Source organism: Sander lucioperca, chromosome 7, assembly GCF_008315115.2.
Source record: "Sander lucioperca isolate FBNREF2018 chromosome 7, SLUC_FBN_1.2, whole genome shotgun sequence".
In the NCBI taxonomy this organism is placed as follows: Eukaryota; Metazoa; Chordata; class Actinopteri; order Perciformes; family Percidae; genus Sander; species Sander lucioperca.
Window position 1 is genome coordinate 3,788,749 of NC_050179.1, and position 24,838 is coordinate 3,813,586.

At 40.5% G+C, this 24,838-nt stretch overlaps 1 protein-coding gene across 1 annotated transcript in view; it reads right to left on the reverse strand.

Annotated features, from left to right (window-relative positions):
- Window positions 1–24,838, reverse strand: part of ldlrad3 (low density lipoprotein receptor class A domain containing 3) — a 77,672-nt gene that overhangs the window by 17,346 nt on the left and 35,488 nt on the right. The window contains exons 3-4 of the mRNA XM_031282914.2: window positions 20,265–20,390; window positions 17,875–18,009 (exon numbers count right to left, since the gene is read on the reverse strand). Coding sequence (XP_031138774.1) covers window positions 17,875–18,009; window positions 20,265–20,390 — 261 coding nt within the window. The remainder of the gene's footprint in view (window positions 1–17,874; window positions 18,010–20,264; window positions 20,391–24,838) is intronic.

Consider the following 24,838-nt stretch of genomic DNA (forward strand, 5'->3'; position numbering starts at 1 on the left):
CTGTTGGTCCTTTACTGTATATGCCTTATTCTCAGCAGGAGCCTCTTTTAATTGGTTAAACAGCCACATTAATGGGTTCCTCTAAATCAATCAGCTGCAGTGTATGTTAATGTACACTTACGCTGCATAATTTCCAACGCAACTGATCCTCGTCCATGCACACACACACACACACACACACACACACACACACACACACACACACACACACACACACACACACACACACACACACACACACACACACACACGTTTGTTTCGTCTTGGTAATTTATGCTTCTGAAAATATGCACATTTATTCATAATCCCATCCATCAGCACCAGGCGCAGGCATGCATGCACATATTCTGTAACACAGAAACACAATCTCTAGCCCACACAACCACAGATGAGACAGACCACCCATCAAGCTGTGGCATACAGTGCAAGTGAGTCAACTCAACAGCGGTCTAATTTATAATGCAGCTTCCAGCTAAGCATCATCAGTAACCTGGGGGAGTCGTCTGATACTGTGTTAGGGAGGGTGAGCATGTAGCATACTTTGCAGGGTTTCTGCGTTGAGGCGCAACTTCCGCACCAAAATCAGGAAAACGACTACAACCGAAAATACTGTTTCTATGCTTAAACTATACAATATACAAAAACGTGTCTTCACAGCAATGTGTTTTTGCAGTAAGTGTACTTTTAACTTAGGTAGTTCTGTTTTTTCAAAAACAGCAAAAATGATGATACTGATAATATTTGATGTGTGCTAACAGGCGTCAGTTTGATACGTTGGAAAGCTATCACCATTTAACAAAGTGTTTTTTTCAAACATTTAACACTTGTTCTTTGCCATTCACAATTTTCCTGGAGCTGTCTCACCAAAATCATGCATTTTTATTCCACCAGTAATAGACCTTTTTCACAGCAGACATGTTGACATGTCATAGTAGGAAAAGCACAGGTGATGGCTGCATTCCACTTAGGAGAGGCCCTGGTATTGTGCATGCTGACTCACTGAAATAGTTTACTGGGACACTTGATGGAAATAAGCCATAAGGTTATCAATTTCAGCTGTGCTTTTCCTACTATGACAAGTCAAAATGTCTGCTGTGAAAAAGGTCCATTTTCTCCTCTATTTCCTTTGTGCAGGCTATGTGGGATAATTTTAAAGCTAAAACCAGGAACACATTCTCAAAAAAATAGTATGTATGAAACTGAGACACAGCAGGCCATAAAAGTGACCAAATATGGCTGTAGTGCTTTTTAAACACCAGTAAAAAAAAATGTTGGATGGATAAAAACAGAAACAGGCTCTATATTGTCCGACTGGGATTAACTTTGATGTTACACGAATGCTACTTTCTAAAAGGTGAATAACCGACATATATTTAGACTGTTTTTCTTAGAAGCCATAGAGAACATTAAACTTAATAAAAGAAAAAGAAAAGTTTTTGAGTTTTGATGATATGTTTGATGATATTTCTGTGAATACAAACACAGCTTAAAGGTTTCTCAGTAGACTGGAGGATGTTGCTTTGAGAAACAACAAGGAAAGCAACTCTAAAACCTTACTCAAAAGCCGTCCCTCAGGAATACCCTCATTTGGTCTAAACATCCACATCTATTGTGTGTGGTCTACAAGGAAATGTCTATAGCTCAGCGCATGCAAAGCAAAAGCACATAAAGGAGTGTTTCACAATTAAAAGAGTAAATGCATGTACATTATAGCCTGTGTGAGTTGCTTTTAAAGGCAATACAAGTCAAACAATAACCCTGATGAAAGAGTGCTCGAACTATGGAGCTACAAAGTGTGTGATTTTAAACATTTAAAAGATTATTTTAAATGTTTAAAAATGTTTTCCAAATGCAATAATCCTGCAGTTTAAAGTGGCCATATTATGCTCATTTTAAGGTTCATAATTGTATTTTGAGGTTGTACCAGAATAGGTTTACATGGTTTAATTTTCAAAAAACACCATATTTTTGTTGTACTGCACATTGCTGCAGCTCCTCTTTTCACCCTGTGTTCAGGTCTCTGTTTTAGCTACAGAGTGAGACCTCTCACTGCTGTAACATCTTTGTTGGCAGTCGCACATGCAGTACCTAGGTAAGATCACATCATCTAGCTAGCTGTTTGTTTCTACAACTTCAGTAGTACAAGGCAGGATTAGCTGGGAGACTTCTTCTAAACGAGGGCACACTTCCAACTTTGCGTGGAATACCTGCAGAATAGGGACATGTAAGTAGTTCTTATGTAGATTATGGTGAACTAGCGTGTGTTGTAGCAGTTTTTTGCCATTCAGAACGAGCTAGCATGCTAGCGCTAGCATGCTACAGTTAGCCACCTCGTTTCGGCTAGTGACGTAAAAAGCCGATTTTGAACAGCTCTCCTGGAGACTGAAGGCAGGACACATTCAGAAACCGTATCTCACTCAAAACAGCATGGATGTGTTTTTTTCCAAGTTTGTATGCGTGTGGACGCACCAGAGACACAAAATCCCAGAAAAAAGTGATTGTTTTCAAAATATGGGCACTTAAAAAAAAGGAGAACTGACATTTGGGTTCAACTTTCATATAAATTACATCTGAGATTCTTGTTTGCAATGAGGCTGGTTTTGGGACCCACACATCTGGATGACAGCTTTGACAAGAATTTCTCACAGAGGGCAGTTATTTCACTCTATTTCGGTATTCCCTTGCAGAGCTTGTCACTTGTGTGGTAGGTTCTTTTCACTCAGTAGTATTTATATTGTATAAAATGGTTTTAAAAATGCACTACTGCAGCCCTGTTACTCAATCTACTGACAAACAACTGACAAAAGTCTGGCACATCAATTGCTCAAAAGCACATTTAAAATTCCCAATAACGTGGGCACCTGGATAGCTCACCTGGTAGAGCGGGAGCCCATATATATAGACTTACTCCTCGCCGCAGCGGGCCCGGGTTCGACTCCAACCTGCGGCCCTTTGCTCCATGTCATTCCCCCTCTCTCTCCCCTTTCATTTCTTCAGCTGTCCTGTCAATAAAGGCCTAAAAATGCCCCAAAACATTATCTTAAAAAACAAAAATTCCCAATAACGTCAATCAGAGCAACTAACACTTGAAGTGCCATCCACGTCCCATAACACATACAGAAACACATCAATATCTTACCACAGGCCAAAAAGTGTCTGTACACACTCATCAACTGACTCTGATTGTGATGTTGCTGATGGCTCTGCTCCACTGCAAATTAGAAAAAAAACATCCAAAAGAGTTAGATAAAATGTAGCCCACCAGAGGTTGGTAGAAAGGCCAAAGTTAATTTGCACATCAGCCAAGGAACGTCAATATCTTTAATCAATTGGGTATCAAACTGCAAACTCAGCCAATAAAACGTAGTAAGTGATCAGAGTGTGTAGTTGTTTAAGAATTCATCCATTAATCATGTCTAAAATGTCACACAGAACTATTCACAGCTCTGTTTCTGTAATTACAACTCAGGTCACAGTGCTTCAAACAAGGCAGAACATTTATATCAAAACTACATGCATTGGGGATCTGAGCTTATCTAAGACTCGGAAAAGCTTGTGATGTATTTTTCAGATAAGAAATTGAAGCAGTAAGGCAGATTATTAAAACCGCAGACCAAAATATAACTGCCATGACATACTGATCAATGATAAGTAATCACTGTTAACCATTGCCTCAGGTGGCACATATATGTTCAGCTTCATGCGAAAACCTTAAAAAGAATCTTACTTTTAGAAGATGAGTTACATAATAATGCAACACACACTTACTGTCTGTTCCGATGTACATTAGACTGGTGAAAAATAGAATACTCATTTAAAAGGGGACAGATGTACATTGATGGACTACTATATACTGATGGTCAATCTCACTTTTATAGAGGCTGATGTTGTTGATTATTGTTATATCAATCAACAAAATAAAGTAAAGTACTGTTCAATGTAAAACTCTGTATCATTTTCTCTTTCCATCTCTGACGCAACCGTAATGTGAACTGGTATAGCACAGATGTGTACATATCTTTGCCGTTTGTCTCCCTGTCCCCCAGCTCACTCTATCTCCATGTCTCCATCTCTAACATGCCTCTAGCATGTGGGTGTCCATATGACAGTATCAAACGATGAGAATAAAGAGGAAGAATGGGCGAGGCATAGCATTCACACAGAGAGAAAAAAAGGATGAGGAGGGTGTTAGAGGGGATGGTTAAAATAAAAAAAAAAAAAAAAAAAAAAAACTACTGCAGGAACAGAGTGGTATTATCATCTCAGGCATTAGGTTTAAGCCTTGCCCATCTGAACAAAGTGACTGCAACTGCCAGAGGAAGCTAGAGCAAGAGAACAGAGGCGGGAGGAGAAAGCCCATGGTGAGAGGAGACAAGACAGTGGGGCATAATGTGAAATGGTAAGGAGAAGTGATGAGAAAAGGGTGGCAATGAGAGCCAAATGCCAAAACTGAGAAAAAGTAGATGGGAGGTTAATGGTAAATATGTCAGAAAGACGGAGGAGAGAGAGCAATAGGAGAAAAAAAAGACAAGGCAGCAATTGAGAAAGATGATCCAGTAATTACCATGAATGAGAGCACTGTCGCATGTAGTGACTAATCTGGGCCCCTTCTTCAGTCTCCGAGCTTCAAGTATGACCTCTTTCAAAATCTCATACCCTGTAGTTTCTTCTCTCCTCCCTCCACTCTCCTGTCATCACTCACAGTGCTTTTCTCCATTTTGTTTGCTGTTTTCACCCTGACTCTTTCTCTCTCTCTCTCTTCTTTTATCTACCCTGCTTTGTTTCATCCTCACCTCACCACTCTGGCTCGACATCAATCCACTCATCGTGATCACTGTTGTTTCCCCATGCAGCGCTCCTCTCTGTTCTATTCTGCTCCTAGCTTTGCTTCCTGCACCTGTCTCGCAGGTTTTCTGCCTGCTTATTCCCATCTCTGTAGATAGTGCATTTCCTGCTTACCTTCTAATCTTTTTCCCCACTCAGTTCCTCTCTTTAGTGGTTTTTCTCTCTCTACCAGCAACCATGACCCCTTCCCCAGCTACCGTTTCCATCTCCCTGTTCTTTGTCATCCCCCTTGATTCCCTGTCTGTCTACACAATGAATCCAAAGGGTTTTATCTTTTTTTTTTCTTCCCCTCAATGGCTTTGCCACTCTCCCTAATCCCTCATCTCCATCAGCTTCCATCTCGCTTTCTATCACTCTCTCCCTTGTGCTTTCCTTCCTTCTTCCGGTCCATCGTCCTCACACTCACATTTTGCTCTTTTTTTCCATCCCATATTCTATTTTCTCAACCCCTCACACCCACCCCTCACCATCCTCTCACAATTTCTACCTCTCACACTATCTGACATGCAATCCCTCTTTCCTCTCTCCAGGGCACTTTTCTTTTTCCTCTGTTCCACTTAAGCCTTCCTTCTTTTCGCATTTCCCTGATGGATACATGCACACCAAACACATATATGGATGCTCACAACTCACAACACACCCACGCATGCACGCACGCCCGCACGCAAGCACACACACACACACACACACACACACACACACACACACACACACACACACACACAATGTTGCACCCTCACCTTTATTACCACCCAAACACACATCTGCATCCTATCACGCCACATATAATTGCCGCGGCTCCTTGTCTGTCTATCAACAACCTCAGCTCAACCATATCATGGGTAAATGCACACTAACGGTATTGGCTGAAAACACATTTGCAGAAAATACACCTAATGCAATCTGTTTACTCCATTACCACTTCAATAGATGCATGTGGGGATAATGATGGCTCTTAGTAACATTTAACACTGAATTAGTTACTGTCTGGTAATCATGGCGAAATCATGCATGAAAAGGTAAAGCAGTATTGAGCAATGATACGAGAAGATGTGTTTCGTGATTCAAACCTGCGATGTGACAGCCAATCAGTGGGAGCGTAAAGGAGTGGCATTTAGGGAGCCATTTTTTTTTTATAGGTGCACCTGATGTCAGTGTTGATTACTATCATTTTATATTTGTATTTCAGCTTCTGTTATTTGCTTTACAGTAATACACCAGTCTTTCTGCAAAACTGTGGTGCAGACTAGAGTTTTTTTTCGATTGCTAGACGACAGTGGGCACAACTGGAGCTACATGTGCAAAACTCTAACTACAGTCTGCACAGCAGCAGTTCATGTGGACCAAACTCTAGTTCGTTTTTCATTGCTTGAACACAGTTTTCAAAACTCTACACACATCCCATGACAATGTGCACAACACTGTGCATTTACAGCACAAATGCTAACACACTGCTGTCAAAACTGTTAACCACGCATTCAAACAGAATAGATTTCAGTCTGGTGCCTATCAAACACTGCTGATTGCAATTTTAGCTGAAAGCCTAAGCAAGGTGTCTTGTTTTAGACTAGTTAGTGAACATGTACGGTATTTATATAGAGATAGCTCAGAAAGCCTTTTTTTGTATACAAACACCAAATAAGAAGGAAACAATTATACACTGTACCGTTTGAGAGAAACAAGTAAAAGAGCAAAGATACAAACATGTCCAGGTAAGATGTCTGAGGTTACTGTAAATACACAGCTATAAAAAAACACAGCTATAAAAAAATGTGAAAAACACTATAACTTTACTATAGTAAAACTGTGGACTTCCTGTTTTTCAGAAAGTAATGGAGGTGAAATCAATGGAAACACCACAGTCATTTGTATTTAGAGATGATGCAGACATCCAATGTGATGAAGAAAACTTGCTGCATGATGCTGGAGAGAGGCAGGATTAGTCACACTATTCTTTGTTACTGTTTTGTACCTTTAGTTTTTTTTCCCAGTAATTCCTTAAATTACTAGAGACAAAATACTATATTGAAGCAAACTGCTGATTTCCATTCCTTCTTGTTTACCTTACATAACAATTGGTATATTATAAAATCTATATCTTTTCTTTAAAGAAACTATTGAGTAGTGTCACTCAAATTGTTCAAACTGTAAAGATGAAAAGTTTGTAATTTCTGTATTGGTGTTTGATGATAGTGTTTCTACTCTCAGTGTGTTCTGAGTGACGGTGTGTGTTATCTCAATGAGGCTTGTTCATAGTGTTTGGCTGCACTGAGCCTGTTTTGAGACGTGTGTGAAGAGTTGTGTTGCTGTGAATGAGTTTTGCAGGTGATGTGAACTGTTTAGCTCAGGTGGCTGTCAGGTGAGTTTTGCACATGCTCGTCGTTTAGCAAAAAACTGTAAGTGACTCTGCTACTTATGGATGCACTGGACATGCCTGAAGAAAAGATAATATGGTCAAATAAATTGTGTGGGGGAAATTAAATTGAGCTTTGGGCACATAACCATCTCTTAAAAGTACTGTATCTAAATTTCCCCAACATTCATCAAAGCTATCCAAGAGAATTAAATCATATTCGGTGCACCTCTTTGCTCTGGTTTCATAATTTTCTCCATTTTTAACTTAATGCAATTTAAAAAATGCAAAACAGCATTTTTCCTTTCTCGTAGGCTAACAGAGATAAAAAAAAAAAAAAAGAATTGATTACATTTTCCTTTTAAGTTCTTTTATTGAAAATCTCTAAACTTTTGCAAAGAAGTAGTCAACATACTTTTCAGCTATTGAGGGTGACTAATGAGCAGTCAATACGTAGTATTGGTGCAGCAGCCTCAACACCTCTTAGTCTTCCTTTAATGTGATATTGTTCAAGAAAGATAATGGCCTTGTAAGCCTCATTGGAGTTGGCACAATGCAGACTAGGCAGGTGCAATTTTGTAAAATAGCCAGTGTACTGTGAAAAGAGTGGAGGTTCGGTAAATTACTGAAATGATTTAGATGCAGAGATTGAGAGAAAAGGCTTAGAGAGAGGGAGCCCCATTCGAGCACCACACACTTTACATGGTGATCTCACCTCCTTTCTGCTGTCAGCCAACCAGTGAGTGTGTACTAAGGGGCCAGAGAGGGGCACGTCTCTCAAGCCAAGTGTCGATGGAGCAGGGACATGTTGAAGTTGAGGCCAGGCTTAACACACACTCTATTAAAAATGTGATGCTTGTAGAAAGCACAAATCAGTGAGCTAATGAGCTTGTTTTTGTCCTTTTTGAGGTTTTACATTTTAAAGTGCTACTTTATTCAAATTCAGGTTCAAAATCAGATCATTCATAATAATCATAATTCAGTGTTTTTGGCTGGTGCATGGCCTTCATGGACCAAGGCAGCTAAAACAGAGATTGACACTTGTGCTATATTATTACGTAATGGCAAACCTGAACTTTCCTTGGACTCATCCACGCAGCTATTAAGGGGAAAGATTTCATCAATTCAATTTTTAGTTTTTGGGCTATTCGGCTTCCATAGCATGTCTTCTTTCAGACTATGGGTGGAAAAAAAAACATCCAAAATACACATTAAGATGTTTATTTTATTTTACCACACTACGTCTATTTGCGCCTGTAAATTTCTCCACAATTCACCAAAACTTAGCATTAGATAATGCCTTGTTTGCAAATTTAAAAGTTGTAATACAAAAATAAGTCTTAATGTAATTAATCAACTGGGGAGGTTTCATGTTGATATCTGTTAGTTATACGTTTTTACCCTATTCAACTGTAATGTCTTGCAAAATGTATAATATTTTATTTATTTATTTAAAGGCCGTTTTCTCAATATGAGTTTTTCTCATACTCTGAGCCAGAAATCTCCACTTCAGTAGCACTTACATGCACCAAACGTTCCAGTTTCATTCCTATCTATATTCGGAAGGGTTTTAGAGAGGGATTTGTTCAGATATCATTTATAGCCTGATTTATGTAACATTTTATACCTAAAAACGTGACAAAAATGGATTTTTTTTATGGATGTTGATACCATTTTCTGATTTATGGAGTGATAAAAAGAGATATCCATAATCCCCTCTATAAAAAATCTTTGACAAAATGAAACAAGAATTTTGAATCTGGCTTTATCCAATGTTCAGATTTGTGTTCTGGAAATGTATGCAAATTAGCGCATAGTTAGCAAGATAATGCCTCATTTGCATATTTAAACATAAAATGTCAGAAAACTTAGTACACTAATACTCCCCCCCCCCACTCACCTGGAATGTCAAGTGAAAGTGTAGGAAGAATGGCAACAAGAAGTGATGGAAAAGAACCACACACATATGCACCGACATACATGAACACACACAAACAAGCCTCCACCCCCCCCCTCCCACACACACACACACACACACACACACACACTCACAGTACGACTCTACCCAATCGCAACAGTACAGCTATTGTTCAGAGTAAAATTCCTCCACAAGTCTGTGGGTGCAGGTCGTCACTTGACCACCATCACCATGGTGACTGGACGAGGATAGGTTTAGGAGGGAAAGCTTGTTAATTTACAGGAGCCTGAACAGCAACGGCTGACTGGTCCTGATTCAAGGGTGGAATGATTCATGCAGACTCTGGTCCCGGGAGTGACCCCCCCCCCACCCACCCATCCTGTGTGGCCATAGCTAAGGGCAACGGGGTCCTTAAACAACAGGAGCTCTGAAAAGACTGACACTTAGCCTTGGTGAGTGGGAGGGAGGGAGGGAGGGAGGGAAGGGATGACAATAAATTAAAGATGAAACAAGTGAGGATGTATTCTCAGATAAAGCACAGAAAAACACGCGCAACAGATGGGTGGACGAACATAATCTATGTTATCCATTTTCACATGAGAACCCATGGATAACAACAGTGTGTATAGACGCTAAATGCTACCGCCAGACTTCCCAATTTAAAATGCACTCTTACTATACTGGAAAACAACTTGATCTACAATTTAAATGACAGAAATAGGAAGCTGCGCCCCCTCAGTTCAACGTTGCCAGCGGCAGCTAACAGCGTCTTGCCAGCTGCTTGGCCTTCCTCTCCTGTGGACCAACAGCCGAGAGCCCCTCAACGCTGCTTTGTGAACATGTTTTAGTCTAACAAAAGCAAAAACTAGAAACCGACGCAGAGTTCAAATCCATGGGCGGCGACAGTTGCAACCTCCCCTATTTGTGCCTGTCAAGTGTGCGTTGGCTCTGATAAACTGGCACTATTACATTCCACTCCCACACCTCAGTCTACTGCCATTATATTCCCCTATGCCATTTCACGTTCCCTCCCACACCTTTCTCTCTGTGCCAGCGCTCTGAGTGCCACTGACAAAGGGAATGAACCGACCAACATCTCAGCGTTGCACGCGTCTCTACCACAAAAATTGCACATGGATTAACTTGTCATTTTAATCTACAGCACCTGCATTATTCGGCCCCAAAGTCTGACAGCAATCAATAGGGGAGGACGTGGCTGTGTGAGAAACTATTAGCACGCTAAAAGGATATCAAAAGTGAATACATACTGAGGGACTTTAATCACTCTGACATTCTTTATTCTTTCTATAACAGACTGACACTATATATTAATGTCTAATTTACAGGAGAAGCCAATGGTGAGGCAGGAGTTACTGCTGGATGTCACTATGTATACTGGTCCGTCTGAATTACTGGTGTTTATTGGCCCTGTAAATGGCAGGGCTGTGAAGACTGGTTGTTGAATACATAGTGCTTATGCAAAACAGCAGATGCAGTGCTGGTGGCTCTATGGAGTAGTTCTTACACAGCCTTAGGAGGATATAACAAATAGAAAGCTGCAGATTACTCTCTGTGGGAAGGGAGCATCCCTGGAGTTTAAAATGAGGGATTTGACTTCACACAGAGCAGCGCTCCACAGACAAACCATAAGGTTAAAACTATTTATTGTACTGTCGGTGGGAATAGAGAGGGTTTGTGGCAATGGTGGCCGAAAATTAAGCTTACATTAATGTTTTAGTCGGACAGACATTGTTACAATAAGCCAAAGTCCCTTGACAATCACTGTGAAACGAGTGATCCTCAATGACAGCCTTATCAAAATGTACAAAAGAAAATGGCAAGTGTAATTACACACAGTCATGTTCCCCAAAGAAATCTTGCTGACACTTCATTTAGCAGATCTTGGACTGTGTTCAGTGCATGGCTTCATTTTCATCAAACCAATCAGGGTCAAGGGTGATGTCGACTGCCAATGTTTTGACAGTATACTCATGTAGCAGACTAATGGTATATTGTCAGCTTGCTGCACAACATCTCACTCTGGCTGACAGTTCTCTGAGGACCTGTAGGCCAATGATTACTCTGATGGGGTCACTGGGAAAAACATAATTCAACTAAATGCGTTGTGGCAGTTATACTTCCTGGATCATGCAGGATAGTTTGCATTAGCATTCTTTAGTTTGCTGAGGGACTTACTGCCTGTCTCCAAAAAAAAAAAAGGACGACCCTTGGGTGTGATTCTGTCATTAAGAGTACTACAAGATACTTTCAAGCAGACTATAAATAATTTTGTTTACGATGTATTGTAATTTAAATAGGGCTGTCAGCATTAACGCGTTAATCGCGATGCGATTAAGGGCCGAGCATAACGCATTCATTTTTTTTAATCGCATGCCGCCATTTATTAATTTATTTTCACTTCACTCGGCTTCGCGCCGTGCCTAACAGGCTACTATTTTGACCCTTTGCTGCACTTTGCCATACTTCCTCGTAACAACACATCCTGCTGCTGCAGGCATGATGGAGAAAGACAGCAGCAATGAAATTCTGAATGGCGCTTTGTATTTTCCAAAACTCCCGGACAGGTCAAAAGCCATATGCACATTGTGTAAAGCCGAATAAAAATATCACCGAAGCACGTCAAGCTTGAGCTACCACCTACGAGCTAAGCATAGTAGTACAGTTAACGTGACTCAGGTTGATGCTAGCAGGCTCAGGCAAAGCATTATTTTGGAGAGCGCTACTTGCTGACCTGTGGATGAAACCAAATCCCAAAAAATTACTACAGCTCTTGCAAAATGGGTGACAACTAACTGCAGACCTGTCAGCATCGTAGAAGACTCGGGTCTTAAAGACTACGGTTGGCATGTTCTGACCCGTCTTATACGTTGCCATCGAGGGGGACAGTAGTTTCACCATACACAGCCTGTACGACACGGAGAAAGCAGCCACACTGGAACTGCTGCAAGTGATGCAAGGTGATCACTGGACATCAGTGAGTAATCAAAATTATTTAGGAGTTACTGCACACTATATTGACTCTAGATTCAAATGTGTGACTAGATTCACACATTTTTCTTTTGTTTACAGTAAATAAATAAATAAATAAACAAATAAATAATTAACAAATACAAATCTTAAAGTCAAGTTCATAAAGTAACTTTCTTTGCATTCATTTGATTCCCAATGAAGATACACTGGTAAGAATGGCTTTCAATTGTTAATATGTACTTAAAAACAGTTCTGAAATGCAAAATAATAGAATTTTAATCTTGTGATAAAACATGCGATTAATCGCGATTAACTATAGAAATTCAGCGATTAATCGAAATTAAATTTAAATCACATGTGAATGGATTTATCCAGCAAACAAAGTAAATGCATCCCAAGATGTCCTGAGTGTCAACATTTCTGAACCATTGTGGTCCCTTTGTTCGAAGAAGCCTAATTTATGTTTTTATTGAAGTGTTTGTGAGCCACAGGATTTATTTGCCTTTAATTTCTCCAATTATGGCATATGGCTGATAGTAAAATAAATAGTCTACAGGAGACGCAGCAGTGAAAGCATAAATCTTCTTCATGTGATTTTGGAAAGCAACAGCACATCATGAAACCTAATGCGGGATTGAAGAGCTTTATTGTCACAGCTTCACGTAGTTCCTATGTACCGGAACATAAAATGTGGACGTAATGAGTGTGCTGTCCACTAAGAGAACAAATGCACATTGAAACATATGCGCGCACGCACACACACACACACACACACACACACACACACACACACACACACAAACACACACAACCAAAACAAATGCATTTGATGCTTGTGACTACACAACGCATACCTTATCTTCCAAAACACACAAAGCCATTGGGAGCTTTTGAAGCCCTTAAACCATCCTCTGGCCGTCTGTTCCTACCTTCACATCACTTACACTTCTCCTCCCTCGGTTAACTTTTTCTCTCTCAGAACAACTTTAGTTAAGAATTGAGTGACAGAGACACTCTCTCTCAGTCACTACGCCATCTGATACTACTTTGTCAACTTGTGTAAATGAATGCATAACGAGAGACGCTGATGTGTGCATTTTAAATCAATTACTTTTCTTAAACGACTCTAGGGCGATTCTCAGCCACTTTCAAAAAAGCGTCAACTTCTGTGCTCATCACTTTTGTACCTAGTCTTTAAACTTGTCAGTGCCGTGGCCTTGAGGAAGTTTCTTCTGGAAGTTGCAGAGTGATTTTTTTGCAATTAAAATATGCAAAACAATAGTGTCAGATGCACTGTGACTCTGTGTGTGACTGCATGTGACTGTGTGTGAGTGTGCTCATGCTTCCTTGGATGTGCAGAGTGGCTCTCTTGTTCTCAGCGAGGGCTCCCCCAGCATCTGGCCAAGTCCTGTGCGCCCTGCGGCGGTGTTCCAACAACAGTTCGTTGCAGGGGCAAACATGCGCTCCATCATTGCGCTCTCTATCCCCTGCTGGGAGCAGCCCGGTAGACCGGGGAGAGCAATGAGAAGCTCAGCTTTGCTAAACTAGCTTTCATGTCATTTCTGTTTCCAGAGTTACACTGCTGAGCCCCGGGGCTCGACTTGAGATGGATGCTGGTCTCATCTTTCCCGGCTTATCGCTGCTCCTCGCTCAGTTCGTTCCGAATCCCCGCTTTCTCTACCAAATCACCTGTGTCTCTTTGCTTGCTTCCATCTTCCTGCCCATTGCTATTCATTGCTCCTCCCCAGTCCCTTTTTGCTTCGCTCTATTATGTTTATGTGGTGTGCTTTCCATTTCTTTATCTATGTTATCCGTTACAGGCTCCCCATCCCACTCCTTCTATCTGACTGTGCGATGATTGCACCCATGCATTTATAGAAGATTGTGGGTTGTTACATTGCACTGTTTGCCACTTTTCCACCTCTCCGCTATTTAAAAAATCAATTACCCATCAAATAAAACGATAAACAGTAAGAACGGCTCTGTGCTGCCGTTTGTGTCTAACTGTGCCAAATTGTTTTAAATCACTCTGATGGGAAATAAAAAACTGGAGGCATAAAAAAAGCTAAGCTTCTGTAGATCTAATTATCTGACACCTCTAAGGCAGGATAACCAAGCGCTACTCTATATATGCCACGATGATCTCTCACTAGACTAGTCAAATCAAGGAACCAAATGTGGAGACACTGGAGCAAGTAATTATGGGTAAGGAGAAAGAGGAGTTGAACAGAGGAGGAGGTACAGTGGAGAAAGTGAGGAAGGAGATGCTGTGCTCAGGTGGCTTAGAGCGGATATTGTATGCCTTATCTGTCACCTGCAGGTCTGCGCTTATTACAGTTTTTTTCGATTGCTAGACGACAGTGGGCACAACTGGAGTAACGTGGGCAAAACTCTAACTACAGTCTGCACAGCAGCAGTTCATGTGGACCAAACGCTAGTTCGTTTTTCATTGTTTGAACACAGTTTTCAAAACTCTACACACTTATCCCATGACTTTAACCACAACCTGCACAACACTGTGGATTTACGGCACTTTGTTCAAATGCTAACACACTGCTGTCAAAACTGTTAACCACGCATTCAAAACAGAACAGATTTCAGTCTGGTGCCTATCAAACACTGCTGATTGCAATTTTAGCTGAAAGCCTAAGCAGGTGTCTTCTTTTAGACTAGTTAGTGAACATGTACGGTATTTATATAGAGAAAGCTCAGAAAGCCTTTTTTTGTATACAAACACCAAATACTGTATATGGAGAGGCAGAGTCAGAGCAGAATGTAAGGTGTGTGTGTGTGTGTGTGTGTGTGTGTGTGTGTGTGTGTGTGTGTGTTTGTGAGTTCATACAGGAAAGACATGCAGAGTCATGCCTTCAGTCCCTCTGAAGCGCAGAGGCTGATGATAAAAACAAAATAAAGAAATAAAAAAAAAACTGAGCTGCTCTTCCTTGATGTGTTCTGAAGGTCACAACAACACAGAGCTTACAACTTACAACTACCACGCGCAGCGCAAAACAAGTTTTCAGCAACAAAATAAGCGGGATAACATTTGGGTCATTTGCACTCCATACATACAAATAAATACTAAAGAATCAGTGCTGACAGTCTTTGGTAATACAACAGTACCACACTCTGGCACTGGTACATTTCTGTGGAAGCTGAATTGAAAACGTGCACACTACTCTGCTAGATAGTACTTGGTACTCTATTATCAGACACCTGAAAACATTTCAGAGATGGTGGCAGTCTGAGAAGCCTCTCAGTCAACCGCAGCAGGCCTTTTAATAAAATCGCTGCAAGGCAGAACACTCTCTTTCTTTAGGGAATGGAGTATAATAATTGCATTCTGACAATATTATGCATCATAAAGCACTCCTTAGATCTTCCCTCAGCCCCTACTGAGGTGCATAAACATTTTATGACATAATATATGCAAGTTGTTTTCTGCCAAGTAATTATTACTAAATGTAATGTCTGCCTTGATTTTTTAGTTGTATATATAACATAAGCAAACATTTCTGAAATTCATCAGATGTTTTTTGCAAACAGTGAGCTGTTCATACAGAATTCAGTAGTTGTTGTGAAGACTGCATTGTGAGATCTTATGCCTCAGACCCCATAACAACACACAGCTACATTGTGCCAGCACCGGAGTTGGTATTGTTCACTTGTCAACAAGGAAATGGAGTGCACTGGACACAAATGTCAATCAATATTTCTGCATCACTATACAGCTCTATTCAGCATTGTGTGGCTCTGCATTCAGTCTGAGAAGGACGGGCTTGAGATGATGGATGGACTCTCTTTCTTTCTTTCAAACACACAGGTAAACAAAAATAAAAAGATCGATTAATTCTAGCTTATCAAATTTAGATTTGTGAGGTGAAACATTAACCTAAATTATAATGAGCAAAATAGTAGTTTGTCAATACTGTCAGATCAGAGCCATTTTTCATAGCCGAGGAAAGAAATGAACATTTCAGAGAATAAATGGTGTTGAAAGGTTTCACCAGCATTCACTGTATTCATATTCTAAAGTTTAATGTGCATCTGCCACAGAACTCATTTCCTGTTGATCAGACATATTTTGTTCGATCAAGTTTCTGCTGACTTTGCCTATCTCAGAATTGGTAATAACATTACTGTGTGTTACAGATACTGACTTATTATCTTGTACTCTGCACTTAGCCTGTTTTTTTGTTTCTTTTTCTGACAGACATTTTTTATTTACTGTAGAATAAATCAATGTGACAGCAGCACCTAGACAGAAGGATAGGAATACACAGGATGTTTTTTTGAACAGAAAAGAAAACAGTGACACTGGTCCACATTTGGTTGCCTGGGGCTATATGCACATCATGGTTGGACTGCTGGCAGAAAACATGTCAGTGGAAGTACACCTGAAGTGTTGACAGAAGGCGACTGGTGTGCCATAGTGACAGCTCTGCCTTTGAGACGTGAAGCTGCCAGTGGAATAAGAATGGAATGCCATATGTAAGTGGTACCTGCCAGTATACTCTATACCAGAATACACCAGACTCGCTCTCGGGGATGATACTACTTCTATTTATGTTACAGTAAAATGCAACGTCATCAATAGAATTCAATTTCACATTACGCTTGGCAGAAAGTTGAATATGTCAGTGGCTTCCCTGTATCTTTATGAAATGTCTGCAGTAATGAACCCTAACCTTAAAGATCACAAATGATGTGACATACTGAGTGACGGAATCTTACAACTCTATCGTCATTTTATCCAGTTTGATAGAAAAGCTGTAAATACTGTATCTACAAGCTTCCATCTGTTGAATCTTGCTGAAATCTGCTGCAAAGTTCGCTGCCAATATTTCCAACAATTATGGCCTGATTAAATTCAACAAAATCTAGCTTGTCAAAACGGATGAACGTGACAGTGGTTAGACATTTTTACATTCAGTCCTATAGTTCCGCAAGTTAACTATTCTGTCTCACAAGCTTGTTTCATGCGGTAAAGCTGTTACTTGCGCATATCTTCGCACAATCTTCACATTTGTATAATATACTCCTTCAAAAAGTGTAGTTTATCTAAGAGATAATGACATCAACACACACATATTGTCACTTTTAGTTATTTGTTTTATTTGTTATTTGTAGTACTTATGTTCCCTCCATCCAGTGTTATGAAGTAGACAACCTCTAACATAAGTCAAAATTTTCACATCTTCTTTGCACAAATGATCTACTTCTGTAGAATAAATGTATATTTCACTTATTATTATATAGCATTTATACCACATGCAAATGTCTTTTTTGCTTTCTGACACAGAGCTCTCTATATAACTCAGAAACATTGTGTCATGAATTATGGCATTCACATACTGCCAATTTTCAGCAGTAATTAATTTGAGTCCCACTGCTACTTTTGCCTCTATTAAGCGCATCCTGCTAATCAAAAAAAGTCCTACTTTACATGTTCTGGTTGAGGCTTTGAGGAATTTTCTGTATCCTTTCACAATTTGCATCTGCAGCAGTTCAATCTACTCACAGGAATAATTCAAGTTTCTTAGTATTTTATCGCCTATTGCCTTTTTTCTGCTCTTTAAATGTTGGTGAAATGTGTCAGTTAACCAACAAAACCCCCAATAAAAGCAGTTTGAAATGTGTGAGTTAGAGGCTAATCAGAAGGAACAGCAACATCTTTCAAATCACGCTCAGCCTGCTCCTGTGTCCGACTCTCAGTTCCTGGATAGATGTTTAATTTCCTCTTTCTTTTCTGCACACGTGACCATCTTACCTGCTGTAGTGAGGCAGAGCTCCTCATCGCTGTTGTCCTGACAGTTGTCCTGGCCGTTACACAAGAAGCTCCGGTCTACACAGTGGCCATTTCGACACTTGAAGCGAGCCTCCGAGCACACCAGTGGGTTGCCTGCTGTGGTTGGTAAGGGCAGAGGTCAAGGGTCAAGTGTTGGTTCAAACAGGGTTACAGTGAGAGGTTCCAAAGTTAAACTGTGTGAGTGACACCGAGAAACAAACTTCAGAGCATAAACAAATGATTTAAAAGCGAGTTAAATTGATATTCTGTAGTGCAACTTGTTAGAAGTTGTTTTGTGTGCTTGATCCCCACATCTACAACACTTTGATTTGATGAAATTTAAGAGAAAAAAACATTTACAAAAAAGGAGTTACAGCAGTAAAGCATTTGATCTGGGGAGTCTAATAAATATCACACTGACAAATAAAATAACTGTAAAAAACATTCAAAATCCTGCCCAGCACTATCACTTCCTTTTAGCACATGTTCTGGTTTTGTCTTTAGCTTCTGCAAAACGAGGCAGAATTATCTTGTGAGAAGATCCAGACAATTACACAGTGGTGACGCAGTATGTGCTGGGAGCGTGCAGCAAAGCTCCATTCAAATAGCTTGATTAGATTTGTGAGCGTGGTGCCCTGCAGGCGAGGAACACTGCCTCCGACAATGGTGAGTGATCGGCTTGATGCACGCGCCCCACTGGGAAAGCAGGGATGGGTTCATGTTAGGACAAACTATATGACTGATAATACAGACTACACCTGGGTCCTGGCGTTCCTCATACATAACACATAACATGTGTAATAAACTGTCTAAAAGGGAAAGCTAGGCCCAGGAGTTACAAGGGATTCAAAAAAATAAAGATGCCTCAAACCTTTTTGAAAAGGGAATAGAATTTGCTACATTCACCATTCATACCTTGTCACCACTATTATTATCTGCTCTAAACGCAGGATTTGATAGTGAGTGGAGGGGACAGCAACAGCTCAGACATTACATTCTTTATAGAATGACATTCTCTCTCATTTTCCTTTGAAAGGAGGGGACATACAGAATACCTGCTTCACACTTTAGAAAGCATGAGCAATACTGCTCTGGCATTACACGAAAAGTAGCAAGGTTGAATTTTTCTTTTTCTGGTGACAATCTCTGAGACAAAACCATAAACAAATCTAAAAAAGGCAACAGTTGCATGATAATGTGTGTTCTGTGCCTCTGGAAAAACCCAAAGATCTTTGCTTTTAAAAATGAATAGTTCACCCTCCAAAGATGGAGGCTGGGATGTCAGTTTAGTTTAGTTTTAGTTTCAACAATAAGGGTTGCCCGATGGCCCGGGGCAAGTAAAACGCCAAGTAAATATAACAACCCACTTGCCCTTAAAAAAAAAAAGTTTCAATTATTTTTTTCGATCATCTTTGTATCATAAATTACGTTATCGTTCTCTATTGCTCTACAATGTTTTGCGAAGTTTGCCGCAAGTTCGAGTCCAGGGCAGATGAAAGTGGATCATTTTTCAAAGGAATGTCTTCATTCAGAAAACAAATGCTGGAGTGCCATGATAAAAGCACGTAGCATCTCACTTGCATGGCAGCTAAGAGGGCTGCCAACAACCCATCCTCCGGTGCCTTGACGGTTCTTTTACGTAAATTGAACGCTGAGGCAACGTTATTTGATAACCACTAAAAAAAAAAATTTGTAAAGTAAATTTTTACTTTGTGCATGCAGAATTTTTTTTTTTTTTACATGCCCGACCGGGCATATAATAAAAAACAACCTTAACGTTGAACTCTGCAATGAAACATTTAGATAGGAGAATGAAGTGTGGCGATTGTTATCTTAATTGGATATCTTTCTTTGTCCAACTACCTTTGCTGCTCCTAAATTAAATGAATGAAAGCATCACCAAGTGTTGCTGTTACAATTCTTTTTGCACTGGCCTATTAAAACCTTTTTTTTATTCATTGATGAGGCATATTTCAAGCTTAAAACGAGTACTCCCGTGGTGTAGTATTGCACTACCATTCATTTTTTTCCCTCAGAGTTAAAAAAAAGCTCCTCCAGAGCCACAGACTACACTATACAGTCATAGTAGTAGTAGTAGTAGTAGTAGTAGTAGGAATAGTACATGATGAGGAAACTGCTGGACTGACCCTTTAATACTTTGCTCAGATTTTACAGGAATAATTGTACTTGAGTAAAGTACATGTTCAGTACTCAACCCACCACTGGCTATATGACCAGTACAGTTGCTGCAGTGTAAACTGTTATGAGTGAGGGGCAGTACAACAGCACAGACGAACAGACCGTGACTTCTGGAGGACATGGCATGAGACACATTGCTATTACAGTAACTGGTCGTCGTGTGAGAGACTCACTGCAGTTCTCCTCGTCACTCCCGTCAGGACAGTCGCTGAAGCCGTTACAGCGGAAGCGTCCGATGATGCAGTGGACACCATTAGCGCAGGCGAAGAATGAAGGGGCGCACTTTGACTTGGCCTTAGCTAAAAACAGATGAAGGGTTGAGGGGGAAGTGTTGGAAAGAAAAAACAATGGATAAGTCTATGGGTGATGTGGAGATGATGCATGAATTCTTAATGCACTACATTGTTTTATGACAAAAGTAACCTTGGCTGTGATGCACACAGGAAGGGAGGCGCCCACCACTTAGGCTGGCTGGCTGGCTGAGTTTGCTTTATGTTTTTATCATAGTAACGAAACAGACACAAATGTATGTTCTAAAATTAAAACAGAAAACCATTTAACTATTCACCATCGTACAAGGTTCAAAGAGTTGCTTTTTTTTTTTTTTTTAAAGAGACCAGTTAATTACTCAGCTCATTTTTTGTTCTGTAATGCTCATCTTCACGTTCTCGGAAGTATAACAAGTAAAGAGTAAGATGCTGAGCACAAAGTATTGATAGGAGAAGAAAACAAGTTAATGACAAAGACAAAGAGAGCAAATGGTGTGGGAGAGTGTTTGTATAGATTCTCCCATTGATCAGCCTAAGCAGGCCACGGGTCTAATCTCCCAGGACAGGCCGGAATGAGACTGAGTGACGAGCCCGCGGAACATCAATGCCTGGCATCCCCCGTTTAGCACTAGCCCCTAGTTTTAACTCAAACACATTGATCTTCCCTGGCAGAAGGAGAGAAACAAGATTGCAGGTAGATGAAGGCAAAGACATGAGAAAATTAAAGACCTCACTTCACCGTTCACCGTGAAGCTAGAATTTTAAAGCCTGATGGCAACAAAAAAAGACGTTGCACTACAGCGATCAAAATTTACAGTTTCTAATAACAGACCTATCTCCGACCGTCTCTACTCTGGCCTTTGTTAAACTCGTCATGGATTATTCCCTACCAGTAGTTTGCATTATAATACAAAAGCTTAAACTGTGTGAGAGCTACTCCTGTTGTGGTCCTTTTTGTTGGAGACAGAGAAAGGAAAAGCTACTGATTACAGCTAAGACATTATTATGATACTAGTTAAAAAAGACTTGATGTTGATGGCAGTGAGGGAACAAAATTATAAATATTTTAAACAGTACAGAACAATAAAAGAATGGAACAACCCACATACTCAAACACACAGGGCGGAGGAAAGTGAGTGGGTATACTAGACATCTTAAAGCAAGCCACCAAACAGTCCTTCTGGGTTGTTTTTCTCTCCACTGAACACAAAGGGTGGACTTGTGCTGCTCATAGGTTGGCATTGTGCCGTCTCAAATGCCAGGGGTGCACATTTTTCCCTCTACTATATATTGTGGTAGGCTGATTTATGAGCTCTTTCAAGCTGCTGCGATTATGTTTGGCGAGGGGGGGAGGGCTAGGCATAACAACCACGAGGGATGGAGCGCCCGTCTCCAGGATGAAATGTAATCCGCTGAACGCGGGGAGGAAGCTGGGATAGCGCCCGATCTCTGTGTGTATAGTCTGTGAAGCCTTTGTTTACCTGGACAGCAGAAGCACAAACCACCCAAAGCTCATTGTGCATGGTATATCACATTCATTAGAGTCCAGGGAGAAAAAAAAGACTTGGCTTCAAGCTGTAGCAACACATAAAAGATTTTTTTTTTTAAAAACATGCTGCTGTGGAGGCATAAATTGAAATTAATTCGGCCACAAACAAATGCAATATCATTATAATAATAATAATAATAATAATAATAATAATAATAATAATAATACTTTCAATTTGTATTTATTTTACATGTCTTAGATTTTGCTTCTATTTCTAGATTATTTTGTTGTGTACCTATTGTGAGATATAAAGGAAGCATGTTTTGGTCTCGTGGAGAAATATTAAGTTTCCTTTTGGAAAACACAACTTTCTTATCTGCATGGACATGGATCCTGACTGCTTTTTTTTCATTTGCTTGGCAGGCTTGGCTTATTAGGACAGCTCTGTTATTGCTCTGAGATTCCGCATTCACTCCCTCCCTCATCCCAATCCTCATTACCACTTCTACTGCTGGCAGGATTCATCTGACCCAGTGTTTGTGTTCCAAATTAGCTCAAATGTCACATGAAGGGCAAGCTCATGAAGGCAGATTCGTGGGTGGGAGAGACGGCACTGGTTGGAAGGATAGAGCGGGTGTGCTTAGCTGTATTCTGGGGACACATGGTTCTTTCTAGCCTGAGTTATAGCTGAGTTTTCAGAGCAAGGAGAGGACAAATTAATTAAAAGGAGCAAGTTCAAGGTGGAAGAAATGGTAAAAATGCAAACTTAATAATATGCTTCCTTTGATGATCCTGTGAAGGTGTCTTGTTGTATCCTACGTCTGGGACTTCAAATTCAGGTAATGCTGATATATTTCAGCACCTCCGACTCTGCAACATATAACCATCCATTTTATCCGGTCTTCATCCCTTCTGTCATCGCTCTGTTTCTAGATTTGCACTGCATTGGTAACAGGCCAACTTTTCCTTCTCTTCTCTGAGCCCTTGTAGAAGGTGTTTACGAAAAGACGGCAGGGTGTTGGGTGCCTTCCAAACTTAGTTGCAATGTTCAGCTGAGCAGCACAAATGAAAATGAATGAGGTTAGCAGTCAAGCTCCATTCCTTGAGGTGAGACTATCACTAGCGGAAAAACATGGTTGGATCACACCGAAACGCACAGCTGGAGGACACACAAACAAAGTCGCAAAAACACACATATAAACATGCACATCCCCCCCTCTCTCATTTGTTTTATTTTCATGAATTTGAAAAAAAAAGTTTCTTCCAAAAGGAAAAACAAAGTTCAAATCTAGGACAGGGAGTGTAGCACCAGGGCATATGGGTTTAAGAGGAAATCATTTGATAATCTAAAATAAAGTTAACACTAAATACTACTGTTTGTCTCTTCTTCCCTGTCTTGATCTCTCTCATGGCATTCACTCTAGTGAATCTGACAGCAGAACTCCTGTTGTAGATAGTGTGCTTTGCTCTTCCCCAAATATGCACCTCAATGCCCTTCTCAACACTTCTCCCCTTTTCTCCGTCTCCTCAGTTCCCCAGAGAACAGAACAACTTGTTCGGCACAGGTAGGCTTGGTCGTGATGGGCATGCATGGCCGACAGAGTGAGGAGAAAGACTGGAGGAAGAGAGTAACAAGAAAGAAAACAGCGCAAGGAGAGTGAGTGGAAGACAGCTGAGGACTTCAAAGGTTTCTGTGACCGTGTTGAGCATTTCTTAGGGGAGGAAATCAATAGGTAATGGAGTCAGGGTGCAAGCAAGAAGGGCATAGGGAAGTTTCAGTCTAGAGGGCTTGGGGATCAAAATAATCATTCTGTACGTTTCACTGGCTAAGCCCTGCGCGCTAGTTGTACAATACAATAACCTTCCGTGTACAGGAAGAGGCATTGCAACATTATAGAGCTGCTTTCATCTCAAGGGCCAAGTGTTTACGGGCCACTGGCGTTCTGCAAAGCCATCAAACTTCATGCAAGATGAGGAAGCAAGTGCGGCTCGTATACCATGTGCAAAAGTATCAGAAATATTTCAACAACTCCCGATAAAAGGGGAGGGAAGCAAGGGCATATAGCGAGAAAGCAGAGAGTGATCTGTCAGATAATAGCCCTGCTGCAATATTCATCATAGAAGGCAACATACTGCTAAAATTGCATTGTTTGAACTGGTATCGCCCAACATTCTATTGTAAAATGACAAGGCTGCGGTTCTTATTCCTTTGAAGATTTCAAAGCAATCCTTTTGCCTAATTTGTGACTATCGATTGGACAAGGATAACATTCAATCTAAAAGGGCAAACTGGAAGAGGAAAAAAAGATAGCAGGAGGCCATATCAGAGTAAGAGACTGCATGCAAGACCCTAATCAATATTTCATCCCTGTTCCTTGGTATTAATTACAGCAGCTCATTGATCAGTCAGCCATTAAGCACATGGGATGCACCAGACTCAGTCCCATTAAACCTTCCTCTGCTTTTCTAACTATTCAGGCTATTAGTGCTCCATATTATCTTCATTGTCTTCTCTTCTCGTTTTGCTCTCTTGGCAGGTTTTGTTTTTCTGAGCTGGGCTAAAACAGCTCACACCAACCGAGACATGCTCCAGTCTTAGTCCCCCAAACTCCTACAATCCTCCTAAATGTCTACGCCCACACAGAGAAAAAAATCAAACACACTTTCGGGGCAAAGAACACATATTCAAAATGAAGCACAGTGTAAAAGAAGACAACAGAAGAACAAAGACATATCTGTAAGCAGTATAGGGCTCTTTGTGTTCGAGTCAGTGCATTGGTCACTGTTCTTATCACATAAACACACACTCCTAATCTTAGCAACCCCTTCCCTACACATGGTTGGTTTGAGGAATTGGCAGAGTGCGAGCCTCATTATCTAAATCATAACCAGTCTTTTTTAGCTATTTCAGCCCCCTACTGTCGAGAAGAACTTTGATGTTGATAAGCATTTAGCGGTTCTTTTGAACTCGATATCTCGTGGCCATTTT